This window comes from Phycodurus eques, chromosome 14 (assembly GCF_024500275.1).
Source record: "Phycodurus eques isolate BA_2022a chromosome 14, UOR_Pequ_1.1, whole genome shotgun sequence".
In the NCBI taxonomy this organism is placed as follows: Eukaryota; Metazoa; Chordata; class Actinopteri; order Syngnathiformes; family Syngnathidae; genus Phycodurus; species Phycodurus eques.
The window spans coordinates 4,569,248-4,592,783 of record NC_084538.1 but is presented as its reverse complement, the minus strand read 5'-3'; the positions used below and the strand labels follow the sequence as shown (position 1 = coordinate 4,592,783).

At 38.7% G+C, this 23,536-nt stretch overlaps 1 protein-coding gene across 3 annotated transcripts; it reads right to left on the bottom strand.

The window, feature by feature from the left end:
• Nucleotides 1–264: 264 nt before the first annotated feature.
• On the bottom strand, nt 265–23,253 carry trim9 (tripartite motif containing 9). 3 transcript variants are annotated; one of them, XM_061695978.1, is made up of 11 exons: nt 22,375–23,253; nt 16,452–16,547; nt 16,035–16,157; nt 10,859–10,969; nt 10,630–10,783; nt 9,521–9,666; nt 8,657–8,795; nt 7,515–7,544; nt 4,844–5,147; nt 3,378–3,540; nt 265–1,858 (listed from the first exon to the last, which is right to left on the bottom strand). In XM_061695978.1, exons 1-11 carry the CDS (start codon nt 23,212–23,214, stop codon nt 1,781–1,783), a joined length of 2,184 nt encoding a protein of 727 aa, XP_061551962.1. In that variant the 5' UTR covers nt 23,215–23,253; the 3' UTR covers nt 265–1,780. The 3 variants fall into 3 exon arrangements, with proteins under 3 accessions (XP_061551962.1, XP_061551963.1, XP_061551964.1); XM_061695979.1 differs by lacking the exon at nt 7,515–7,544; XM_061695980.1 differs by lacking the exons at nt 7,515–7,544; nt 8,657–8,795; nt 9,521–9,666; nt 16,035–16,157; nt 16,452–16,547.
• Nucleotides 23,254–23,536: the final 283 nt, after the last annotated feature.

Here is a 23,536-nt window from a genome sequence, read left to right as displayed (position 1 = left end):
TTACAGGAAGTCAACTCGGTCAATCAGCTCTCTGCCTTCACTTCTTTATTTTGTTGCTCACATGAACTAAATATAAAGACATACGCAATATATCATTGAAATATGAATGACTTTTGTATTGAATTGAATTAATAAAAAAATATATGCAATACTTGATACGTGATCACATTTGAACGTGACGTCACTGCTGAATTGCTATTATTAATATGCAAATATTAGCGAGTCAGGTTTGACAGCCATTTATTGAATATTCACATGTACAGGAAAACACAGGCTCATATTAGGCTCAAATAATCATCATAATTGTAATCATAATAATAACGGAGCAGACATCTTGTAATGGATGAGACAAAGAACCATTTCGTGGCGTTAAATTAGAACAGAAATAACCTCCCGCGCACATAGAGGCTTATGTACATTTAAATAGATTGTATGTATATATTGTATATGAGCCGGTGTCGCCCAGCGACTGCGCAATAATAATTCATAAAAAGCTGCGATAGACGAACAAATCATCTGCGAATCGCTTTAATTTGCTCGCTCACACTTTCATACGTCTATAAGTCTTCAGTTTTTAAAGGAAAAAAAAACAAAAAACACATTTAAAGTCATTGTGGTGGTCTGAGAGGGATGCTGTTGTCATGGCAACAAGCGGAACAAACACCTGATGATAACATCCTGTTCTATATACTGTACATATATATCATATAAATATATTATTATTATATTATACTTATTGTAGCTGGGCTTTGTTGTTCCTACAGAAGTAGCAGCGGGCGACGTGACAGGGTGACCCAGTGGACTCCGCTCTGCCCTGCACTGTCTCCCCGGGTATCGAACAGCAGTTTAAAGCAGGATAATAGCACCTTGCCGGACGCAACATTAGGTACACCCGTGAATGAGAGCCGATACAAGAGTTGTGTGAAAAGCCCCTTTCGCGCTCCCTGTAAAAGCCGATACTTTTTTTCCCATGTTGCTCTCGTGAGTATATGGCACCGAAATGTGGGTACAAAGGCGACTATGCCGATATCCCGCCTTTGCTGGGTTCTGTGGAAAAGGCACAGGCGAACAAACGCTGGAACGGGGTTGGGAAGTTGAACTTAAATAAATGATAAATGCTGGGTCTTCCGTTACTGTTTTGCAGGATCTCTGCGTGAAAGTTAGAAGCGCTTGAAAAAAAAAAAAAAAAAAGGGGACTGCCGTGACGCTAGGATAACGCTCACTTCTCCCGTTCTGTCGCGTCGAAAGCTATTGTCGCTTTCAGAGCACAATTTTAAACATGACAACAGGCTCCGGCTGACGTCATCTATTTATCCGATTGCGGGATGCCGTGTTGCGGCGTGGAAGTCATTTGACGTTAAGGCCGATGCTGCAATTTCGCCGGCGTACCTAACATTATGGCTCGGCAAGCTCATGTAGACTCCTTGAGATGTTCAGTAAGTGCTTCCCCGGCTGGGGGAATTTTTTTTTTTAAATAAATCCGATATGCCCTGATTTTTAATCCCACACACACTACATTATCAAGCAACTAAAATGACTCCTATGCTTAAAATAGCTTACAAAACACCAACAACATATACACTCTTTTGCGAAATAAAGTACAAAAAAAAGAGACTTTTTGTCGTCGCTTTTCCACACAAGCAGCCACGAGAAGCGCCGACATGATGAAACGCACTAACAAAAGCATATTCGTTGAGAGTTAAAACTCCCTCTTACTCACTGTGCTTTTTAAAAAGGTCGAGGGGGGGCGGTGGGGGGGGGGGGGGGGAGTTTGAGGCGTTTAGCACATGTGAGCGGCAGGATCAACCTCCCCCGGGGTGTAGAAATCCGGGATGGGCAAGCCGGTGTGCAGCGTCACCTGTTGAATCAAGACAGAGTGATGATCGGTAAGGACTGCAGAGGGCGCTGTTGTTCCACTTCAAAGAAATAAAGACAACCATAAGGAAAGACTATTAAAGCAGCCCAAAAGCATCAAAAAACTGCTCATGTGTATGTATAATATTTAAGATGGGAAGCTTTGATCTAAAAAGACCTCTAGTGTTTGGGGAGTATGAATATTATATTATTATATTGTGTTATAATATAATAATAATATATTCAGACTTTATTTCAAATATATGTATTGTTTTCTAAATAATATAACAATATTTCTGGGGATTGAGTCTGTTTATATTTTGTGTTTAAAAATGAAATACTTTTCAACAGTTTAGTATATATTTTTAATAATAGGAGAGTGTAAAAACAGTTGTATGATTTGGTATTTTTTGTTTATTTGGAAAAATGTGGTAAAATAAAATGTGAAAATATATAGTAATTTGGAACGTATAAACTGCAAAGCATTGATCTAAAATACTTAAATGTATTTTTAAAGCTACATCTAAATAACTAATATTTTTTTTGTAGAATATGCATTGTGTCTTGATATAAACAAAAGGAACTAATTCCACATAAGAAAAAAAATTGATTTAGATTTTGTTTAAATAATTCTGTTTGTCTTAAAAAATGTAATAATTTTGAAGTAATATGCAAGCTGGGAAGCATTGATCTAAAATAATTGTATGTATTTTTAAAGCTACATAGAGATGACAGATTGTTTTTGTGGAATATGTATTGTGTCTTGACATAAAAAATGTCAATCATTGCGTATATATATTTTTAGATTTAGAGTTTTGTTTAAATATATATATATATATATATATATATATATATATATATAGTAATTTGGAACTAATATGAAAGTTGGGAAGCATTGATCTAAAATAATTTTATATATTTTTAAAGCTGCATAGGGATAACTGATATTATTTCAAATATACATATTTTCTTACTATATTATTTTAAAGTCAATAATTCTGTATATATTTTAGACTTGGATTTTTAAAAAATAATTCTGTATATATATTTTAAAATAATGTAAATGAATTCAACAAAAATCTAACATTTTTAATGATATGTTTTTAAAGTAATTCAGCATATATTCTTTAAATAATTTCTTTAAACTGAAACAACCCATAATTCTGCATATATTTATAAAATAACATTTAAAATGAAAAAGAAATGTATTTAGGTATTTTATATACAAATATATTTAAAAATTACATCAGTATATATATTTTGTATAATATATAACATAACTATTGAAAAAAAACCCAGTATTTTATTTCCATTTTAAAGAATATGTACAAAAATGAAGGAACAATTGAAAATATCATTTAATATTAAAAATAATATTTTGGGGAATACTTTTTTGTAAGTATACATTTTCAAAAATATACAAAGATATATAAAAAAATATATGTATAAATCACGAAATCTAGTTACATTAGGTGTGGTTAGTATTACGGGCGTTGTGAGCGTGGCGCTGTTGTTGTTTTCACCTGTACATTCCGGTTGAGGCTGATGGCCGGGTAGAAGGCCCCCTCCAGGCTTTCGAAAGCCACGGGCCCCTGCTGCTCGTCGTTGATGAGGAAGATGAGGATCCTGCGCGTGAAGTCCAGCAGCACGCCGATGGTGGAGCCTTTGCTGATGCCGCCGTCCGTCCTGTGCCCACACAAACGCACACACGTGCAAAATCCCTCGTCAATTCCATTTGAAGAATTCCTCGGATTCTTTTTCCTGCTCGCCGCAGCGTGATTGGCCGCTCACTTGTTGCTGGGTGGAAAACATCGGCGAAATCATGACAGGAATATAGGCAAAAGAGGAATAAAATCACGTGCCAGACAGAAATGAAAGATCCGATGACTCTCCAGTGTGTTTTCTCACATTGTTAACAAACGATATTTGGAGATTGGAGATAAAACTTTTGTGCGAGATTTAATTTCTTTCAAGCATATAAACCATCTGTTTTCTTAACAAACTTTACAAATTACCCATTGGTGTGAGGGATTTTAGGAAGATTTTGTGACCGTACGTAATTTGATGACCTCCATTTGCACTTATGACTTTTTACCGTGGCTTTAAAAAGTCTACACACCCCTATTTAAAACACATTCATTGCCAGACCTCCCAGTTAAGATGGATATTTGACTTCTAAAGCCGTCAATGGCAGTGAATGTGTTTTAACTGCCAGGTTTTTTGATATATATATATACAAGAAAGAGACCAAAACCTTTTCAAAACCTTTTCCACCATTAATGTGAATGATAACCTATACAACTCAATTGAAAAAAAAGGATTATTTTCGAGGTGGGAAGTAAAAACAAATGCCTGAAATAATGCGGTTGCACATGTGTGCACACCCTCATATCTGAGGATGTGGTTGTGTTCAAAATGACCCACGTTCAAACTCATGTTAAATGGGAGTCAATACATAACTGCCATCATTTAAAGGGCCCCCGATTAGACCCCAGATCAAGTTGTTCGAGTAGTCTTTTCCTGACATTTTAATTTGCTTTTTAGGAGAGGCGGTCCCTATCCCTCGCGAATAGCTAGTCTGTATATAATTAAATTGCATTGAATTTATTTTTTAAATTATTTTTATTTTTTACCATTTTCACAATCAGGGATGAACCGCCAAGAAGCCTTTTCAAAATCGGATATTTGAAAAAATAAAAAACAAAGAAAATGTGAAAAAAAACATACACAATTGAAAGGAAATTTGGAATAAATTTGAATTCATAAAGAATTTTTGTATGTTTTTTTGAATGTCATTATGTATGCCTTATGTTGTAATGTGTTAATGTGAACTAAAGAGTAAAAAAAAATCAGCAAAAAAAATCAGCCGATTTTTGCCGATTAATCAAATGGTCAGTCTCTCCTATTTCTATACATTTTATGTCTTTCAGAGATGTTTATTTTTAAACTTTAATGTGTATAAAACAAGACACACATTTGTGCCGATTACCTGTTGGTGTGCGAGTTGTTGTGCATGAACCAGGAGCGGTTGTTGTCCACGTACATGGCCCAGGCCTTGTCGTCCTTGCCCAGCATGACGTCTTTCAGGACGTCGGCGCGCGCCACCCCGAAGGCGGGGTCGGGGTGGTTGTCGTAGCGGTCCAGCGTCATCTCCCAGTAGTGGATGCCGCGTGAGAAGGCCGCGCCGGCCAGGGCCACGCGGTCGTCGTAGCTGTTGCACGTCACCGTCAGGTTGTCGTTGGACAAGATGATGTCCGGGTGCGCCGACGCCGAGTCCAATGCGAACCAGGCCACTGCCACGTACGCCGTACGACAAAAGTAGAGCAATGAGTCTCAAAGTCTGGTACTAGTAGCGTTAGTTGTGCACGGGCTTACTCTAGTGTTACATGAAAGAATTACATCCCAAGTACAGTGCAGTTGTATTTATTTTTTTAGTACAACAACACCCCTCCTGGAAGCCGTCACCTTATCGTGGTGGAGCCAGGCCCGGAGGTGGGGCTCGAAGGCGAGCGCCCGGTTGCCGGGCCTGCGCCCACGGGGCCCGGCCTGGCACAGCCCGAAAGGGCTGGACGCCAACGGCGAGGGATGCCGTCAAGCTGAAGAAGGAGTCCTATCGCGCCTTTTCGGCCTGTGAGACTCCGGAGGCAGCTGATGGGTACCGGATGGACAAGTGGAACGGAGCTTTGGTGGTCGCTGAAGCAAAAACTCTGGTATGGGAGGAGTTCGGTGAGGCCATGGAGAAAGACTTCCGGACGGCTTCGAGGAAATCCAAATCTGAGACCGTGGTCTTCAGTCGGAAAAGGGTGGCGTGCCCTCTCAGGGTCGGGGATGAGATCCTGCCCCAAGTGGAGGAGTTCAAGTATCTCGGGGTCTTGGTCACGAGAGAGGGAAGAATGGAACGGGAAATCGACGGGCGGATCCGTGCGGCGTCTGCAGTGATGCGGACTTTGTATCGGTCCGTTGTGGTAAAGAAGGAGCTAAGCCGAAAGGCGAAGCTCTCGATTTACCGGTCGATCTACGTTCCTAACCTCACCTGTGGTCACGAGCTGTGGGTCGTGACCCAAAGAACGAGATCCCGGACACAAGCGGTCGAAATGAGTTTCCTCCGCGGGGTGTCCGGGCTCTCCCTTAGAGATAGGGCGAGAAGCTCTCGGTCATCCGGGAGGATCTCAGAGTAGAGCCGCTGCTCCTCCGCATCGAGAGGAGCCAGATGAGGTGGCTGGGGCATCTGACTCAGATGCCTTCCGGACACCTCCTCAGCCACTTCCTCCAGCTCTTCCGAGGGGATCCCGAGGCGTTCCCAGGCCAGCCGAGAGACGTAGTCTCTCCGGCGTGTCCTGGGTCGTCCCCGGGGCTGGGGAGAGGGAAGTCTGGGCGTCCCTGCCAAAGCTACTCCCCCCGCGACCTGACCTCAGATAAGCGGTAGAAAATGGATGGATGGATGGAGTACAACAACAATTTGGATTTATTATTTGGAAACTGTTTTATTTAGGTGCAATTGTTCTTTTTCTTTTGTGTGCAATATATTTAAACTGAATCATTATTTCGATAATTTTATTAAAAAAATCCCAGTATTGAAGCACAGTGTTGATGTTCAAACTGGGCATAATATTACAGTGGTTTACAATAGATAGGTATATTTATTTGTATTTATATTTGTATAATGTTGACATGTTTAAAAAATATATATGATAAAATATTTCGCCCTCCCGAGCATTTACATTTTCAGGACTCTTGTGTTATTATATTTGTTTCTATTATTTTAGCCATTTTCTTCCAAAAATTGATTAGTTCAAATGTATTTATTTATGTTTTTAAATGTGTTTTAACAATTGATCTAAAAAAACCTGAAAAAAAAATGTATCAGAAAAGTTTTAATTTTACATGTACACAATATTTTAAAAATGGGTTAACTAAACTTAAATCGATTGCAAGTGACCAATTTAAAAATGAGAATCAATTATAATTGTATTATTAAAATGAACTATTTCACATCTTTTACATGTATTTATTCATTTGTGTTCATTGATCTCATTCAATAATTTAAATTGAAATAATAAAACTAAAACATAAGTAAAACAAACAAATTTGACATTTGCATTTTTATTGCAATAAATAATATATTTTTATTGCAATAAATACATAAAGTGAACTATTTTAAAATATTATTTCAAACTAATAATATTGTTTATAAAATATGGAGTATTTAGTCATCTAATCACATAACTATTCATGTTTGTAAATGATAAAATATCATTTTAATATTTTTATTTATTTTTTGTATGTGATAAAATATCAAAAATATTAGTCAAATGATATATTTAACCATTTCTATTTCAATAAATAAATCAGACATACGATTACACAGTAATACCAGAGTATAAATAGTAGTACCCTTAATAAAAACTAGTGGATTTAAATGTTAGTGCGATAATGTTCATAATGATATTTATTGATTTTAATACAGTAATCCAAGTGCTGAGCCATGCAGGCATAATGAAATGAACTCCACAGGATTTTCTTTTTTTTCGTAAGAGTTTCTCTCATAGGAAATAAGCAGCAGGAATGTGTGTGTGTGTGTGTGTGTGTGTGTGTGTGTGTGTCTGTGTGTTATGAAAGTGTGCAGCAGAGTCATGAAAGTCAGCAGTGAGCGACCTTACCTGACCGCATGTCACACGGAGGAAGCCCAGCTGGAAGGTGGAGGGGCAAAGAGGGGCAAAGAGGGGCAAAGAGGGGCAAAGGTGACAGCGAAAAGTGAGAGAGGAAGGAAAGAGCAGGGAAGCAGCTTTAGCCAACCAAAACCAAAAGAAACACGCCAGGAAAGCACGAGCACCTCCTGTTTTTCTTTGTTTTTATGAAGCCGATGAAAGCAAGCTCGTGAAGCCTAGCGCACTTATCATGATTACGGTTAGCCTCACATGGCTAGCGGAGTTTGTGAAAATGTACGAATGTAGACTAACACATTTTATGACTTTCGTGTCTATGAAACAAATTGATTCTCACATTGTGAGCAAAACAACAGATTTCATGACTTTCAGGAGTGCAACTCAAATATATGTTGTCATATTGTTAACAAACGCTAAGAATTTGTCGCGATGACCTGTTGGCGTGAACAACATTTTACGACTTTCATGAGTATCCAACAAATGTATTTCGATTTGTCGCGAATACCTGTTGGTGTGCAAGACTGAATGACGTTCATACGAGATTTTATGACGCTCGTTCGTATGAAACAAATATACGTTGTTAACATTGTTGATAAGAATTTGTTGTGGTCACTTTGATGGCTTTAATGACAAATCAATTTTTCTGACATCATCAACAACCAGTAAAATATTTTCATAATTTCCACGTGGTTACATATCGATTTGATCTCATTGTTTACAAACGCTGAACTAATTTCGATAACTTTACTGTAATTAAATAAACAACTTGACCACATTGTTAACAAACAGTATGCCTTGGTCGTGATCATCTGTTGGTGTACAAAATTTTACGACTTCCATGCATATGAAACAAATATTTTTCATGACTTTCTTGTTATTAAATCATCGATTTGATCACATTGTTAAACACCAATATGGATTTGTCGCGATCATGTGCTGGTGTGCAGAATTTTGTGACTTTCACGCAAACCTATTTTCTCACATTGTCAACAAAAGGTAAAGTATTTGAAGTTATCAAAAAAATGGATTTGATCACCCTGCTAACAAAGGGTACAGATTTTGAAATGTTACAACCATATGAAACAAATGGATCTTCTAACATTGTTAACAAAAGGTAAAAATACACATTTCGGTACCCTGGGAGGTCTGCAAGACGAGCGTCTTGCTGTATTGTCCCACGCCGCTGGCGTTGAAGGCCTTCACCCTGGATTTGTACGTGCTGTTGTAGTGCAGACCGTCTACCGTGCAGATGGTCTCCGTCCCCACGTACACTTCCTGCGGGGGGGGGGCACACACCACAGCGCTTGAACGGGTTTGAATGACAGCGCGGGGGCAGGTCGGCCCGCGCCGGGGTATTAATAAAGACGGGGGGGGTCCTTATAGTGAGTCCTTATCTGGCTATATATCTTGGCTTATCTGGCTTTCCCCTATATATATATATATATACATACATATATATATATATATATATATATATATATATATATATATATATATATATATATATATATAAAAAATGAGATAATAAAAAATAAACATTCAACATTTTGGGGGAACGGTATTTCAAAAATGAAATTATGTTCAAGAAACTGTTTGAAAAAATATTAGATCAATACAAATATTTTAAAATGGTAAAAACAAAAATATTCGAAGACAAATACAAAAATATTTTTCTGAACAAAAATAGCGAAAAAACATTTCTACATTCAAAAGTATTGTAAATATATATATTTTGAAAAATCCCCAAATATTACAAAAAGCGTCAACAAATCTCAAAATATGAGAAAAAAGTACAAATATTGCTGAAAAATACAAAAATAAGAATGTAGAAAATTGCTGAAAATTGGTGATTGATGACACTGGAATATTTCCGACAGTGGCCAAGAAAAGATTAAGGGATGCCTTGAAAATGAGCGCCTCAGTAGGTGCTGCTTTTTAGGTTAGCAACAGCGTCCAAACGGGCTCAGCAGCTAGCTCTTCACTGAAGTGAGCGGACCTACCCTGAAGTGGCCGCCGTCGCCGTCGTCCAGCTCCAGGATGTAGCCGTCCACGGCGATGGCGGAGAGCGGCGGTTGTTTCCATGACAATGTGCCGCTATTGTTCTCCGTGCAGCATTCTTCCAGCTGGAGCATCGGAGCCGACGGCACTGACCATTAGGAGGAGGAAGAATGTGAGCATGCGGGAAGCTCGCTTCATTAGGAACACGGCAAAAGTCGTCATCGTGAGGAAACCATCTGGCGTGGACAAAAGTTTTCTTTTCATATCACGATCATAGCGAAGAAAATGATCACGGTAATCAGCGTTACCGTGCTAATGAAATTAGGTGCACTTACACACTTTCATGAGAGTCAAAGCAATAATAAAAAAGGAAGAAAAAAAAGGAGGAGACGAAAAGCAAGATGACACAAATGTTGGAAATGAATGCGAAATATGATATAAGCACGTAAAAATATATATGCTCAAGGAAATACTCGAAAATCTATTAAAAATATTGCAAAAATCTTTGAAAATAGATAGAAATGTTAGGTACACTTGCACACTTAAAGCGAGCCAAAGCGATAATGCTCAAAACATATTATAATAAACATATTATGGCAGAAATATTCGAAAAAAAAAACTAGAAAAATATACGAGTAAATATACAGAAATAGTACACTAACAGGAACAAAAAATATTGGACATTGTTTTAGTACACAATATAGAAAAAGTACAAAAATATCCTGGCAGTAAATAGGAAAATATTACAACAAAAACAAAATGTTGCATAATATTCGATCAAAATGCACAAATATTAGGGGAAATTGAAGAGGAAGAAAGAAAAATCTGAAAAAATACAAAATATTAAATCTAAATAAAAAGAAAGTAAAATAGATGAAAAATGCAAACATTAGAAAACAGATTTTTTTTAAATACAAAAATGTATCAAAATATCACAACAATAATTGCAAAAACATTCCAAAAAATATGAAAATATAATGACTATAAATGACAAAATGATAGAAAATTTAAGAGGTTTTACTATTCTGTGAAATTGTATTGTTTATTGGCTAACCGTAAAAGAATTGTGCCTTGACAAAAGATAAGGCATCAAGACCAGCGGAGGCCGTACCTTTCATCTGCACAAAGTCCAGCTGGTGGACGGTCTGCAGAAGCGGCGCGCTGTCCAGCGTCAGGTCAAAGTCGCTGGTCATCCTCGGCGTCAGCGTCCCTTTGCCCCACTGGCTCTCCGTCATCAGAACCCTCCGGATCAACGCGTCCGAGATCTGACGGACGCCACGTCGAAGACGGTCGGGTCAGGCGGCGGTCGCCCGAAGAAAAAAAAAAAAAGCCAGCCTCACCTGGAGGAAGCCGCTCGGGTCGTTCTCTTTAATCACCTCCAGGCAGTACTCCATCAGGCCCGTCGTCTGGCGCAACTTCACCGTGCAGTGCGAGATCTGATCACGCACCACCTGGAAAACCAACACCGCCGGACGGATAATAAGTACTCGCGAAACCATTTCATACTTCATTCGGAGGAACATCTGGAAACAAGCGACGAAGTCAGATCAGTACGAGGAGAGCAAATGTACAAAGTACGAAATAAAGATGTTTGTAACAGCAGCAAAAAGCCTGATGATGACAACGTTTAAACCCTTCGTTGAGACTGACACCTGGAATGTGACACAAAAGGGCGTGACAAAGAAGTATAATAAGTACTCTATAAAGAAGTTATTAGGGAGAGGGCATGAAGAAGTACAATATGTATTAGAAGAAGTGTCATATAAAACTACACGTATAGACCGATTAGAGTGGACCCACGCATATTCGCGGTTCGGCATTTGGAAATTCACCACTTAGCGGGTTTTTTTTGGGGGGTTGGTTACCCATCCACCTGTTTTTTGCAGAACAACAAATGCCCTCCAACCCCACATTTTTTCCCCCAACCCTATCACCTAGTTAGTCACGTTTTTTTGACCCCGATCTCGCACTTAATTGTGTATTTTTCCCCAAAATTCTTATTTCATGGCAATTAAAATAAACGTCAATGATCTTATGCATGGATTTTCACTACTCGCGGTCAGGCCTGATCCCTAACCCCCATAAATAGAAGTGGTCCACTCTATAACAATACTCACAGACATATATTCTTTATCCTCTGCGGAAAATGACCACTAATATTACAGCACCTTACTGAGTCACTTAAAGTCATAGCGGAAGAAGTATCTTCTTCATTTCTGTCTGGACACTATGATACTGCCTCCCAGTGGCCAAGGCGGGCACACCAGAAGGAGCAGCACAATGAATTGGACTGCGGCATTCAATTATGATGTGTTTAATTCTATACATTCAATTTAATTATGTTATTATTCAGTTTTTTATTTAAAAAAAAAAAAATCTAACACAGAAACTAAAACAGTTCTTCCAATGGAGCTGGAATGGAATAGCGGCATTTCCATTCATATCCATGGTGAAAGATGATTTGAGTGTTTTGAGTTACGAGCGCGGTCACAGAAGAAATGTAAACTTGTAACTAAAGGCACCACTGTATAAAGAGCACGAATAGGGCGACAAAACTGTCGAATAGCTTCGCAGGACTGCTGTCAACGTGATGAACGATGACTGGTCCCGTCCTCGACGGAGGACGAGCGACACTTTCACACGTCAGGATGTGTGAACACTTGGCCTGTTACATCAGAGAAGGCTAGCTACTGTAGCGACCAGCAGCATCCGTTCATGTTAGCATTTTTCTTTTCTTTTTTTGCCACGCTAACATCTCCAAACACGTCAACATCGATCTCAACGTTCCCGGGCCATCTATCACTGCTGCTGTCCAGAGAGCCTCCTTATTGAAAATAGAGTGAAGTAAAACACACACGCACACACACACACACACACACACTCAGAGTGGAGATGGACGAGGGGTTGCTAGGTAACAGTAACCTGGTCGTGGCTGTGAGGGGGCAGATACGAGGGAAAATCCTGCAGTGAAAACATGGAGGATGACAACCACCAGCGGTGTAGTGCGACACATAACATTTGACATTCCTTTTCCCGATCACGAATCATTCGTCACTTGTTGCTAGGCAGAATTTGTAAGGCAGGGGCAAAAAAAAGGGCATGCACCACGACACATCGCAGATAAAGGACAAAGAGACCTGGGGACAACACGCACATCGGCTGCTGGATTGAGTGGGGCGCCACCTTGTTGGCCCCTAATGCAAATGTAGCCACTCATTTTAAGAGCTTTTAAGTGATAGCAAGTCACACACGCACACAATGGAAATTAAGATGAATCATAATTTGTTTCGCACCATCTGCTGGATCAAGTGGGGCACAATCTCACTTGCCCCTGATGCAGAACTGTCACTGATTTCAAGTACGTTCAGGCGAAATCATGGCAAATTAGCTACGCGTGCTAACAAAATCCCCTTTTACAAGCGGACACGGAGCAACAGCAGCAGCAACTAAAAGTTAAACACAAACACACAATGGAAACTAAAAAGAATTAGCGCCATCTGTTGGTTCGGGTGGGGCACAAGTTCACTTTCCCTTCATGTAAAATAGCCACAAATTAGCTTTGTGTGCTAACTTTTACAACTGCTGGTAAAGGACAGGGAGTGACGGCAGCAACAGGAAGTCAAACACACACCACCAGCCCCTAATACAAAAGTAAACGTGAGCTCATGCTACAGCGTGGTTGATTAGCTTTGAGCGCTAAAGCCGGGGCAATGTTAACGTAGTACCGGGCGGCTGCGAGCTTCTGTTCGGAAGCCCAAGAAAAGCCAAAGAAAATGCAAAACGGACGCCAGAATCCTTTGTTGCTCGATGAGCGCGCTTGAAGCGTGCCCATTCCCGTCGTTACCACCCCGCAAATCCTGCCTAGCAACAAGTGACCATTTCAAACCTTTTGTGCCCTGACCGCGATCACGTGGATTATTTGTTGCTCGCTTTACTACGTTCCTATTCTTCCCGTTGCTGTGTGAAAGTCACACTCGGCGGAGCTACGGCAGGCTGAAAGGAGGGAACGGCGCATTTAATCACCGTGACAACCGCAACACGGCCGCAGTGGACGGGAGTTTGTTGCTGCCAGTGCGGTCAAAATCGGCGTCACTAGCGTCTCATAAAGGCTAAATGCTCTCTCCTGGCTGACTGATAACATCAATAACACGCTCAATTATTTAGTTTGTCTCTTTATGGAGAAAACGATCTCGTTCTCAGGGCGTCTTTAATCCTCCGGGAGCCTCGGAGGAGACGACGCAGTCAGTTCATTCCAGGCCACTGAGTGTCCTCGTAAATATTCAGCTGCGAAGGACAAAAAGGCAGCAAAGTGTGGCTTCTGTTCATGCAGAGAGCCTACAAAATTATATATATATATATATATATATATATATATATATATATATATATATATATATATATGTTCACTGTAGAATACAAAGAAATTACAAAATAATGTAAAAGAAAAACAAAAATAATATGACAAAAAATAGGAAATAATTCAACAAGGTAATGACAAATAAAAGAGACAGATAAAAGACAAAAACCACAACAAAAATTAACCGAAAAAAAATACAGCAAATATGGGAGCCAGAAATGGGAGCGGAAATGTAAAAGTGTTTTGGCATTTGTTCATTTGTTCTCTGACATGTAAAAAAAAGTGTTTCGGCTTCTGCCAATTTCTTTTCTGAAATGTAAAAGTGTTTCACAGTTTGTTATATATTTTTTTGCACTTCCGGGCCACCGTACAATGTATTCCATTGGGCATCTCCTGGATATTTCTCACACGTTCCAGCAAACGTGGGTATAATGATATACGCAATTGAAATATAGGAAAGCGAGGTCTTATGTTGGTTTCGTGCCACGTCGAAGATTTAGGAAAAGACTTTAGCAATCTGGCTAATCTGGACATTGGCAGATGGGCCGGCCCACCTCCAGCCACACGCACATGCACACACGCACACACGCACAGAAATGTAGATAGTATCTCAGTGTTAGCTGAACAGGCTTCAGTGTCCTGTATATTGATTTTGTTGCACTCCCTCACAACATCTCCACGTGCCAAACATTGATTCTCGCCGGCGTCCAAGCGTGAAATTTGAAACACTAATGCACGCCTCCCTTCGCGACTGCCTCCAAACGAGTTCCACCTCTCGCTCGCCACATTACGAGCGGCGCAAAGATGAAAAAAATTGATGGCGAAAACATCATCATCAAGATGATCATCATCATCACAGTCTACATGCAATAACCACGCAGGCTTTATTTTTCATTCAGTGGCAGCCTGTGGAAAGGTTCCAAAAAAAAAAAAAAAAAACATTTTGAAAAAGAAAAAAAAATGAATTAGCCATGTTTCACCCAAGGATATGAAATTGAGTGGACAAGAATGTTAGAAATGATTAAAAAATATATTAACTGAAAAATAAAAACAAACACAGTACATGTAAAATGCTAAAATATTTGAAAACTACAAATATTGGGAACAAATAAAAAAATATTCAACAAATTGGGAAAAAAATGTCAAAATTAATAAAAGAAAGTAAAATATTATATCAAGCTAAAACAAATACACATTTAAGAAAGAAAATCCCATATATAGAAAATAATTAGAAACGACAAGATAAAAAAAATCCCAAAAATATTTGACGTAAGACACCACAGTATTCAATAAAAATATTAGAAAATAATACAAAAATATTCAATAAAAGTATTATAAAATAATACAAAAGTATGTAGAAAATATTAGAACATAATCCAAAAATATTTTTAAAATAAATATTAAAATATATTAGATGTAAAATACAAAAATATATTATTTTATTACTACACAAATATAGACGTATTGGACACAAATATAAAATATTAAGAGAAACTAAAATATTCCCTGGAAAATAAAAACATCTTAGACCTAAAATATAAATAAATTCTACAAAAATATTTGCTATCCAATGCAAAAATATCAGCCCCATATAGAAAAGATTCAACAAAAACCTTTGAAAATATTACTATATACACTATACTATATTATATACTATATAATATTACTATATAACTATACTCAATACATATTTGACCAAAAAAAACAAATTTAGAAAAGAATTGTAACATATGAAATATATTTTAATATATTTAAAATAATGCAAAAATATCATACTAAATATTTGCCAGAACATACACAAATAAAATAAAAAAATATTGAACAGATTTAAGATACTCAAATATCCAACAAAACTATTAAACAAATCCAAAACTATGAGACAAAAACTACACAAATATTAGACACAACTATAATATTAGAAAATGATACAAAAAGCATAAGGTGGAAATCACACAAGTATTAGATAAAAAAATACCCTGAAAAAAATTCTCAAGGGCCCATGCCCGAAATTGAACAGGAAGTTGGCCATTTTGGTTTGAAGCAGCCAATTCTGGAGCTAACCGGAATTTGGTACCCTCGACAGACGGGCGACAAGCTTCTTCCAATGTGGGAGGGGCGCGGTGGGCCGGCCCACCGTTTTTGAGGTGAGCGCGCTTTACCTTGAGCTTGTGCTCGTGCTCCTTGTTGACGCAAGCGAGCAGCTGAGCCTTGCGGCGGTTCAGCGCGTCGATGAGGGCGTCGCACTGCGCCACCAGACAGGCCTCGAACTCCACGCCGTTCTCCTGCGGGTGCCAACGCAAACACAAAAAGTGTGCAAGTTGTAAACAACAAAGCAATACAAGTTCCAGGAACTTTTTGTGGTTTCCAAGTGAGAGCTGTTCCTAATATTTGGGTAGAATCTTGTGATATTAAAAAAAATATATTTTTTTATTATTTTATTATTATTATCCAGCAGACGAAAGCACAGAGGGATTATCAATGCGATGGGATAATAACACCGCTTTTAACTGCTAATCCCGTTTGTCCGTCACCGCCGTGTGGCGTTCAGAGTCAGTGGGGAAACAAAGCACGAGTACCTGGATGTGCTGCACGGTGTTCCTGAGCTGCACCAGGAACTCTTTGGCCTCGGTGGCTCGGTCCGAGAGCCCGTTGAGAGCCTGAGACAGTTGACCCTGGAGCGCGACATTAAAAGCAGAGTAGCCGCTAATTAGCATTATCTTTCTTTTCCAATCAAAATCATTAAAAAAATAATAATAACACATCGGGATTCAATAAACCAGGCTGTCTTTCAAACGTAAAAAAATAAAAAAAATAAAAAAAGATTGAATAAACCAGACTTTCAGCTAAAAAACAACAAACAGGCTGCTTTTCTGCTAAATGAATCAAAATAAAAATGTTATATTATTGATTAAATAAACCCGGTTGCCTGTCAACTAAAATTAACAGACATAAATAAATAAATAAATAAATAAATAGAAATTGATGACATAAACTAGGCTGCTTTGCAACAGGAATACAAAAAAAAGAAAAAGAAAACGGGATTAAATCAACCTGATTTCTAAAAACAAAAACTAAAAATAGAATAATGATAATAAAATAAATACAATAATAAAATGAAAAAAAATAAATGAGCAATGATTAAATAAACCAGACTTTCAGCTAAAATAAAAAAATATTTATATAAAATAACATATTAATATACCAGGTTGCTTTTCAGCTATAATGAAACAATAAAAACAATATTATTGATAAAAGAACAAGAGAATAGGATTAAATAAACCAGGCTGCCTTGAAGTTAAAATCAATAGATAAACTAAATAATCATAATAAATAAAACAAGATTAAACAAACCAGGCTACAATAATACAAACAATGACAAAAAAATAAATAATAATAAACAAAATGGGGTTCAATGTATCGGGTTGCCTTTCACCTGAAAAAATAATAACAATCTATATATTATACATCGATTAAATAAACTAGGATGCCTTTAAACTCTATGACAAAAACTATAAAAATAAAACATAGTTAACTAAACCGTGAAGCCTCGCCACTAAAATCATAATAATAATTGAAATTAAAAATAGAATAAATTACGATTAAATAAACCAAGTTGCCTCTCGGCTAAAATTGGCTAATTATGAATATTACAAATATAAATTAGCATTTTATTTGACAACAACGTTGTACATATTTTAAATGACTATTCTAATGATACATTTTAATATTAAAAAAAAAAAAAAAAGAGAGAATTCTTACAAATGTGTGCCTGGTACTCACGTTTGGAACCAAGTCATTTTTTTGTTTTGTTTTGTTTTTTTCAACAAGGAAGCCAACAGTTCATCACTGCTGCTTCACTGTCAAAGGGGATGAAGGGGTTATGTGACAGGAAATCCCACACAAAAGTTCCTTTTTGAAGTAAAACAAAAATGGTGGACGGGTCGGGCGTTGCGGGGGTTCATGTATGTGCAGTGGGGGTTACGTGACCTTGTGGGAACCGCTCTCAGCCACATTGTATTGTTGTATTGTCGGAATGGAGGCGAACGCAAGCGGATACAGTTCGGAAAAAAAAAAAAAAGAAATCAGAAAATCGCTGACGTTTTGACGCGCCCGCGAGGGGTTATTAGCCTTTAACCCCGACGTTTGGCAACGCGATACTGCTGAATGCACAACTGAGAAAAGACGAAATGTGGAAAAACTATGCAAGCTTGGAACAATGTTATACGGCCATTTTGTGTGTTACAAGTCGATCACGGGATGGGAGTAAATACCTTTTCAGGCTCCCAATAATAAGCTTAACGGCGATTTGACTTGATTTGAGTCAATGCTAGCGTTTAGTCGCTGAGGATCCTATTAGCGAGGTATGCTAGCAACGGCAGCTAACGATTAAAAATACCAGCGCGACCTCGACTTAACTGTTGTGACCATCTTCCCGATGAAAACACGGTACAGAAAAATAAAAGTCAATATTAATAATAACAATAATAATAATGAGGAATTGCAGTGGGAAAATAAATAATAATGAAATAACTCTGGTGAAACTAATTCAAATGAAATCATAGAAAATCAAATGTAAATAAATAAATAAATAAGTAACTTAAAATATCTGAAATAACAAAAATTACATTCAATAAATGATTGATGTTGGCACCTGATGGTCAAATCAAGCATTCAAATAATACAAATACTAAAAAGTTCAAATCTGTAAAAAAAATAATAATAATAATAATAAACTAAAGATTTTCACCAAATGGAAATAGAGAGGCATTTATTTGAGCAACCCTCTTCATTTGTATTGATTGATTTATTTTTGATTGGATTTATCTTTACGTCAATGTGGAGATGCCGGCGCACACTTTTCGGAAGCGCCACTCGTCCCAGTAATGAAGCCAAGTGGGGGTTGGTTGGGGGGGACACATGCCGGGCTTGAGTAATTATCTTAGCAAAGAGCGTCGTAGCCTACTTTCAACGCGGAGTCATTGCACACACACACACACACGCACGCGCGCACGCACACGACTCATATCTCATATTTTTAGTTGACACGGTCCACTTTTCACCATGAGACTTGGCAGCGTTTGACTACTTTTTAAGAAAACATCCAAGCAGATTGTTGAACACGATGATTCATTTATAATTCATCACTTGTATCGTCAATAATGCACATCTGTGAAGCTGTGAAATGCTCATTAAAGTCATATTAATAATCATAATAATAATGATAAAAATGGTGGGAAAACGGAGTCCCTATTTGACGCACACGGGACAGCAGCACATCGATTATCAGCTCGGTTAAGTTTTTGGATGTATTCACAATTAACTGTAATATTTCATTTGCTTATTTTGGTGAGGGGAAAAAAATGTCAACAAAATATACTGGGTGTAATAATGTAATAACAAAAGAAGAGAAAATAATTTATTAGGTAAGGCAAATTACTTTTTTAAATGACTGATTTCAGTGGGAAAAAAAACTTATACACAAATATTACAAAATATAAAAATAAATTCAATTGACGTAAAAGAATTGACTATAATGATATAGAAATAATGACATAAAAATTCAATATTAGGATAAACTACAGTTAAATGAATAGGGAAAAGATGTAAAAAGATTTTTTTTATTATATTTGAATTAAAACAGAAGAGCTTTAAAAATCCAAGCATTTAATTTAATGACAATGTATAGGTTACATAAAAAAATCAAATTAATATTTTAAATCTAAAATACCGTTCTTAAATTAAAAAAATGCTAAACATTTGGTGCTCATCAGAAAATAAAATAGTATAAACACAAAAAGCTTTAAAACAAAATCAAAAACAAATAAAACATCTATTTACATTCAATGAGCAAGGGTATACCAGTTTAAATGTAAAACATAAAAGATAATATATTGAAATTCAAATAAATTAGCAAGTCTACAACTGATTCAGTCAAATTTAAAAGTATTACATAAAAAATAAATATGGACTTATATGCTTATTTCCGTATGGCCTGATAGCATTTAATATCATTGAAACCTTTAATACGGGGAACGTCACGTGACGAAAACCCGTAAAACAGGTTAGCGGACTGTGTATGCTACGCTAGCGAGCATAACTACAGGTCGACGACATGATGGTTTCAAGCCGAACTTGCTAAAATGTTATTTTCTTTAAGGCTGGTATCTTCGGACAAAAGTTCAATGCATGTATATCATGTCTTTATCCAAATATGTACAAAATGTTTCTTGGCGGACGAGCGGCACGACATTTGCGCGCGCCTTTCGCGGATTTAGCGCAAGACGGCGGCGAGCTGGTACGTGAACAGACGAGGATGAAAAAAGGAAGACAAGTGAGGGGAATACTAAAAAGGCGAAGAGGAGTCCTCTGATTGGGAGAGCTCTGCTGCTTTTGGGTTGCCATGGTGCCAGGCCGTTAAAGATATCGGCCGAACGGTGGATATCATAAGTCGACACACCCATGTTCAAGCGCTAAGTTTTGGTGATGTAAAAAAAAAAAGAAATAGAAAATGAGAAAAAGGTTTCTTATCTTTTCAAAAGGGGAAGTAAAAATCAACAACTGTGATATTGTGGTTGCACATGTGTGCACACCCTATTACATAACTGGGGACGTGGCTGTGTTTACAATGATTGAATCACATTCAGACTTATGTTAAATGGGATCAGCACACAGCCTCCATTTAAAGTGCCTCAGGTTAACCCCAAATAAAGTTCAGGTGTTCTTGTAGGCCTTTCTTTCCTACGTTTGTCGAACATTTTTGTCTGTTTTTGTCAAATGTTTTATGTATTTTTCATCCCCCAAAGTTTTTTTTTTTTTGGCCAACGTTTTTTTTTTTAAATTCTTCTAATATTTTGTGTTTTCATCTAATAGTTTAGTCCAATATTTTTTCCCCCAAATATTTATGTATTTTGTGGGATGTAATGTTCTCATATTTTGTTTTTTAATTGTTATATATTTGCATACTTTGCAATGCTTATGAATTTTTGTCGACTATTTGTGTATTTTCATTGATATTGTTTTTATGTTTGTGCAATATTTAGTATTTTTGTGTGTGATAGTTTTTTGTATTTTTTCATCTAATATTTTTCTTATTTTTGTTAAGATTAATTTGCATTTGTTATAATACTTTGTATTATCATATAATATTTTAGCATCCTCTCTTAATATATTTTTTATTTTTGTTGTAGTATTTTCGTATTTAGTTTTTTAAATATGTGTGTATTTTTCATGTGACATTTTTGTATTTTCTGTTTATTATTTTTGATATAGTGTGTATTTTCATCTGATATGATTGTATTTTTTTGTCTAATATTTGTTTTTTTTGTTTGTGTACTATTTTTTTTGGGGGGGGGGGGAATTTCTGTCTACAATTAATGTATATTTTTTAATCCATTATTTTTTGTCGAACATTTTTGTTTTGTGGCTAATTGTTGTGTGATTTCCATTTAACATTTTTTTTTTTCTATTTGGTTTTCATTTTTCAACTCTGACATGTTTCGTCATTTTTATTTGCATTTATTTATTTATTTATTTATTTTTTAATATTTGTGTGTTTTAAATTTAAAGTTATTGTCATTTTGTTTTGGTCTAACATGTTAGTTTTTCCTAACATGTTTGTATTCTTGTTTGTCTTCTTTTTGGAGGGTGCAAATATTCGAGTTGTTTGGCGAATATTGGTATATATATTTTTTGTATTTGTGTATTATTTGCATCTTCTTCAGTGTACCGTCCATCCGTGTGCAGGTGCTGCATGTGGAGGCCTGGCGTATGAAGCTCGCCAGCTGCCTCCCTGCCCACCACAACCCCAAAATAGCATCTCGCTCCACTTCAAATACGCATGAGTGTGCGTTCAGCATGCCGGGCCACAACATTAGGGACACCTTCAAGCGTCGACAAGAGCTGGATGAAAAATTCCACCCGAATGACAATCGAGCCCGCTTTTGATTGACGGCACCATTCAAATGTTGCACATGTTTTTTGCTGGTGTCATTTAGAAAAGCAGGGAGGCTCAAACAATTTGAAATATGCCGATCAAGGATGACGGCCGGGACGGTTGTCGTGGTAACGGAAGTCATCGCCAGCGTCAGCCCGTTTTGAGGGGGCGGATCTCTCTCGTGCAAACGAGCCACTGCTCACCCCGTGACCGTAAAAAAAATACTTTTTGGAACATATTTACGTATATTTATGTGTAATATCGCTTGTCTAACAATGTATGTTTTATGATTAGTCTTTACATACGATTGATATTTTCCATCCATTTTTTGTTGTTGTGTTATCCATATTTTTGTATTATTATTTTTTTGTCAAACATTTGAGTTATTTGTCCAATATTTGTGTATTTTTATTTTTTTTTGGGGGGGGGGGGGTTACTTTTGACGAATATTTCAGGGGGGTTCTGGGCGTACGTGGAGCAGCCATTTCATGTGTTTCTCGGTCATAAGCTGGAAGAGTCGCAGTGGTGTGTGCAGCGTGTCGGCCCGGTTCGTGTCTCCCTCCCACCTTGTGCAGCTTCCACATGGCTCCCAGCGCCTTGACTTCGTGCGTGCCGTGCTTGCCCTCCTCCAGGCACTGGTAGCACACGGGCGTCTTGCACTGCACGCAGTACATGCTCAGGTTCTCCAGCTCGTGCTCCGTGCAGGTGGAGGTCTTGCGGGGCGCGGCGCGTCGCCCGGGCCCCCCGACCCGGCCCTGGGCGGGCGGCACCAGCCGGTGCTTGGCGAGGGGCCCGCGAGGCGGGTGGCAGCGCATCCGGCACGGCTCGCAATACAACACGTCGCACTGCTCGCACATGACGGTGGCGTCGCGGGGGTTCCTCTCGCACAGCTGGCACTTGAGGGCTGCCGCCCGGCCCTGGCGGTAGCGCTCCACGACGCCCTCCAGCACCCGGTTGCGGGGGAAGCCGCGCAGACCCCGCTCGTCCAGCAACAAGCTGCGATGGCACTGCGGGCACGTGAGGCACGAGTTGCGGGGGATGGGCGCCAGGCAGCCGGGTTGCGCGGAGGGCGCTTGCGGGTGCGGGGCGGCCGCCGCCGGCCCCGGGGGGAACACTCGGACCCCGTTGGGGGACTTCTGGCACGGGGTGGTGGGCAGGCTGACGAAGCCCCCGTACGAGCCGTAGCCGCTGTCCGCCTCGCTGTACAAGCTCATCTTGTCCAGGTCCAGGTAGTCGTAGTCGGACCCGGAGGCTCGGCTGCTCTGCGGGGACTCGGTGTCGGGCGTCTGGACCAGGATGTTGCGAGCGCACGCCAGGCAAATGTTGTGCGAGCAGGGAAGGATGATGGGCTCGCGGAAGAAGGAGCCGCACACGGGGCACTTGAGCTCTTCCTCCATCTCGTCCATGGCTGCGCGAGGGCGGGCAACGCAAGCCGAAAGAACCGCGACCACCGGACCGGCGAGCGATGCCTCCTCGGTCGTCACGCCGAGTGCCGAGCGCGTCCACCATCCGATCTTGGGGGTGGCGGGGGGGACTGAACCTTCTTAACCAATAAGCCAGCGGCACCCGCTCGACTCGGCTTCCTATTGGCCCGCCGCTGAATAGCACTCAAACCATTGGAGGACTTCAAATGTGTCTCTTTCGACAGGTGACTGCAAGTATTGACGTTAAACATCAACTTTATTGATTATAAAAATAGGTATGTGTTCAAAAGTAGGAACAAATAAT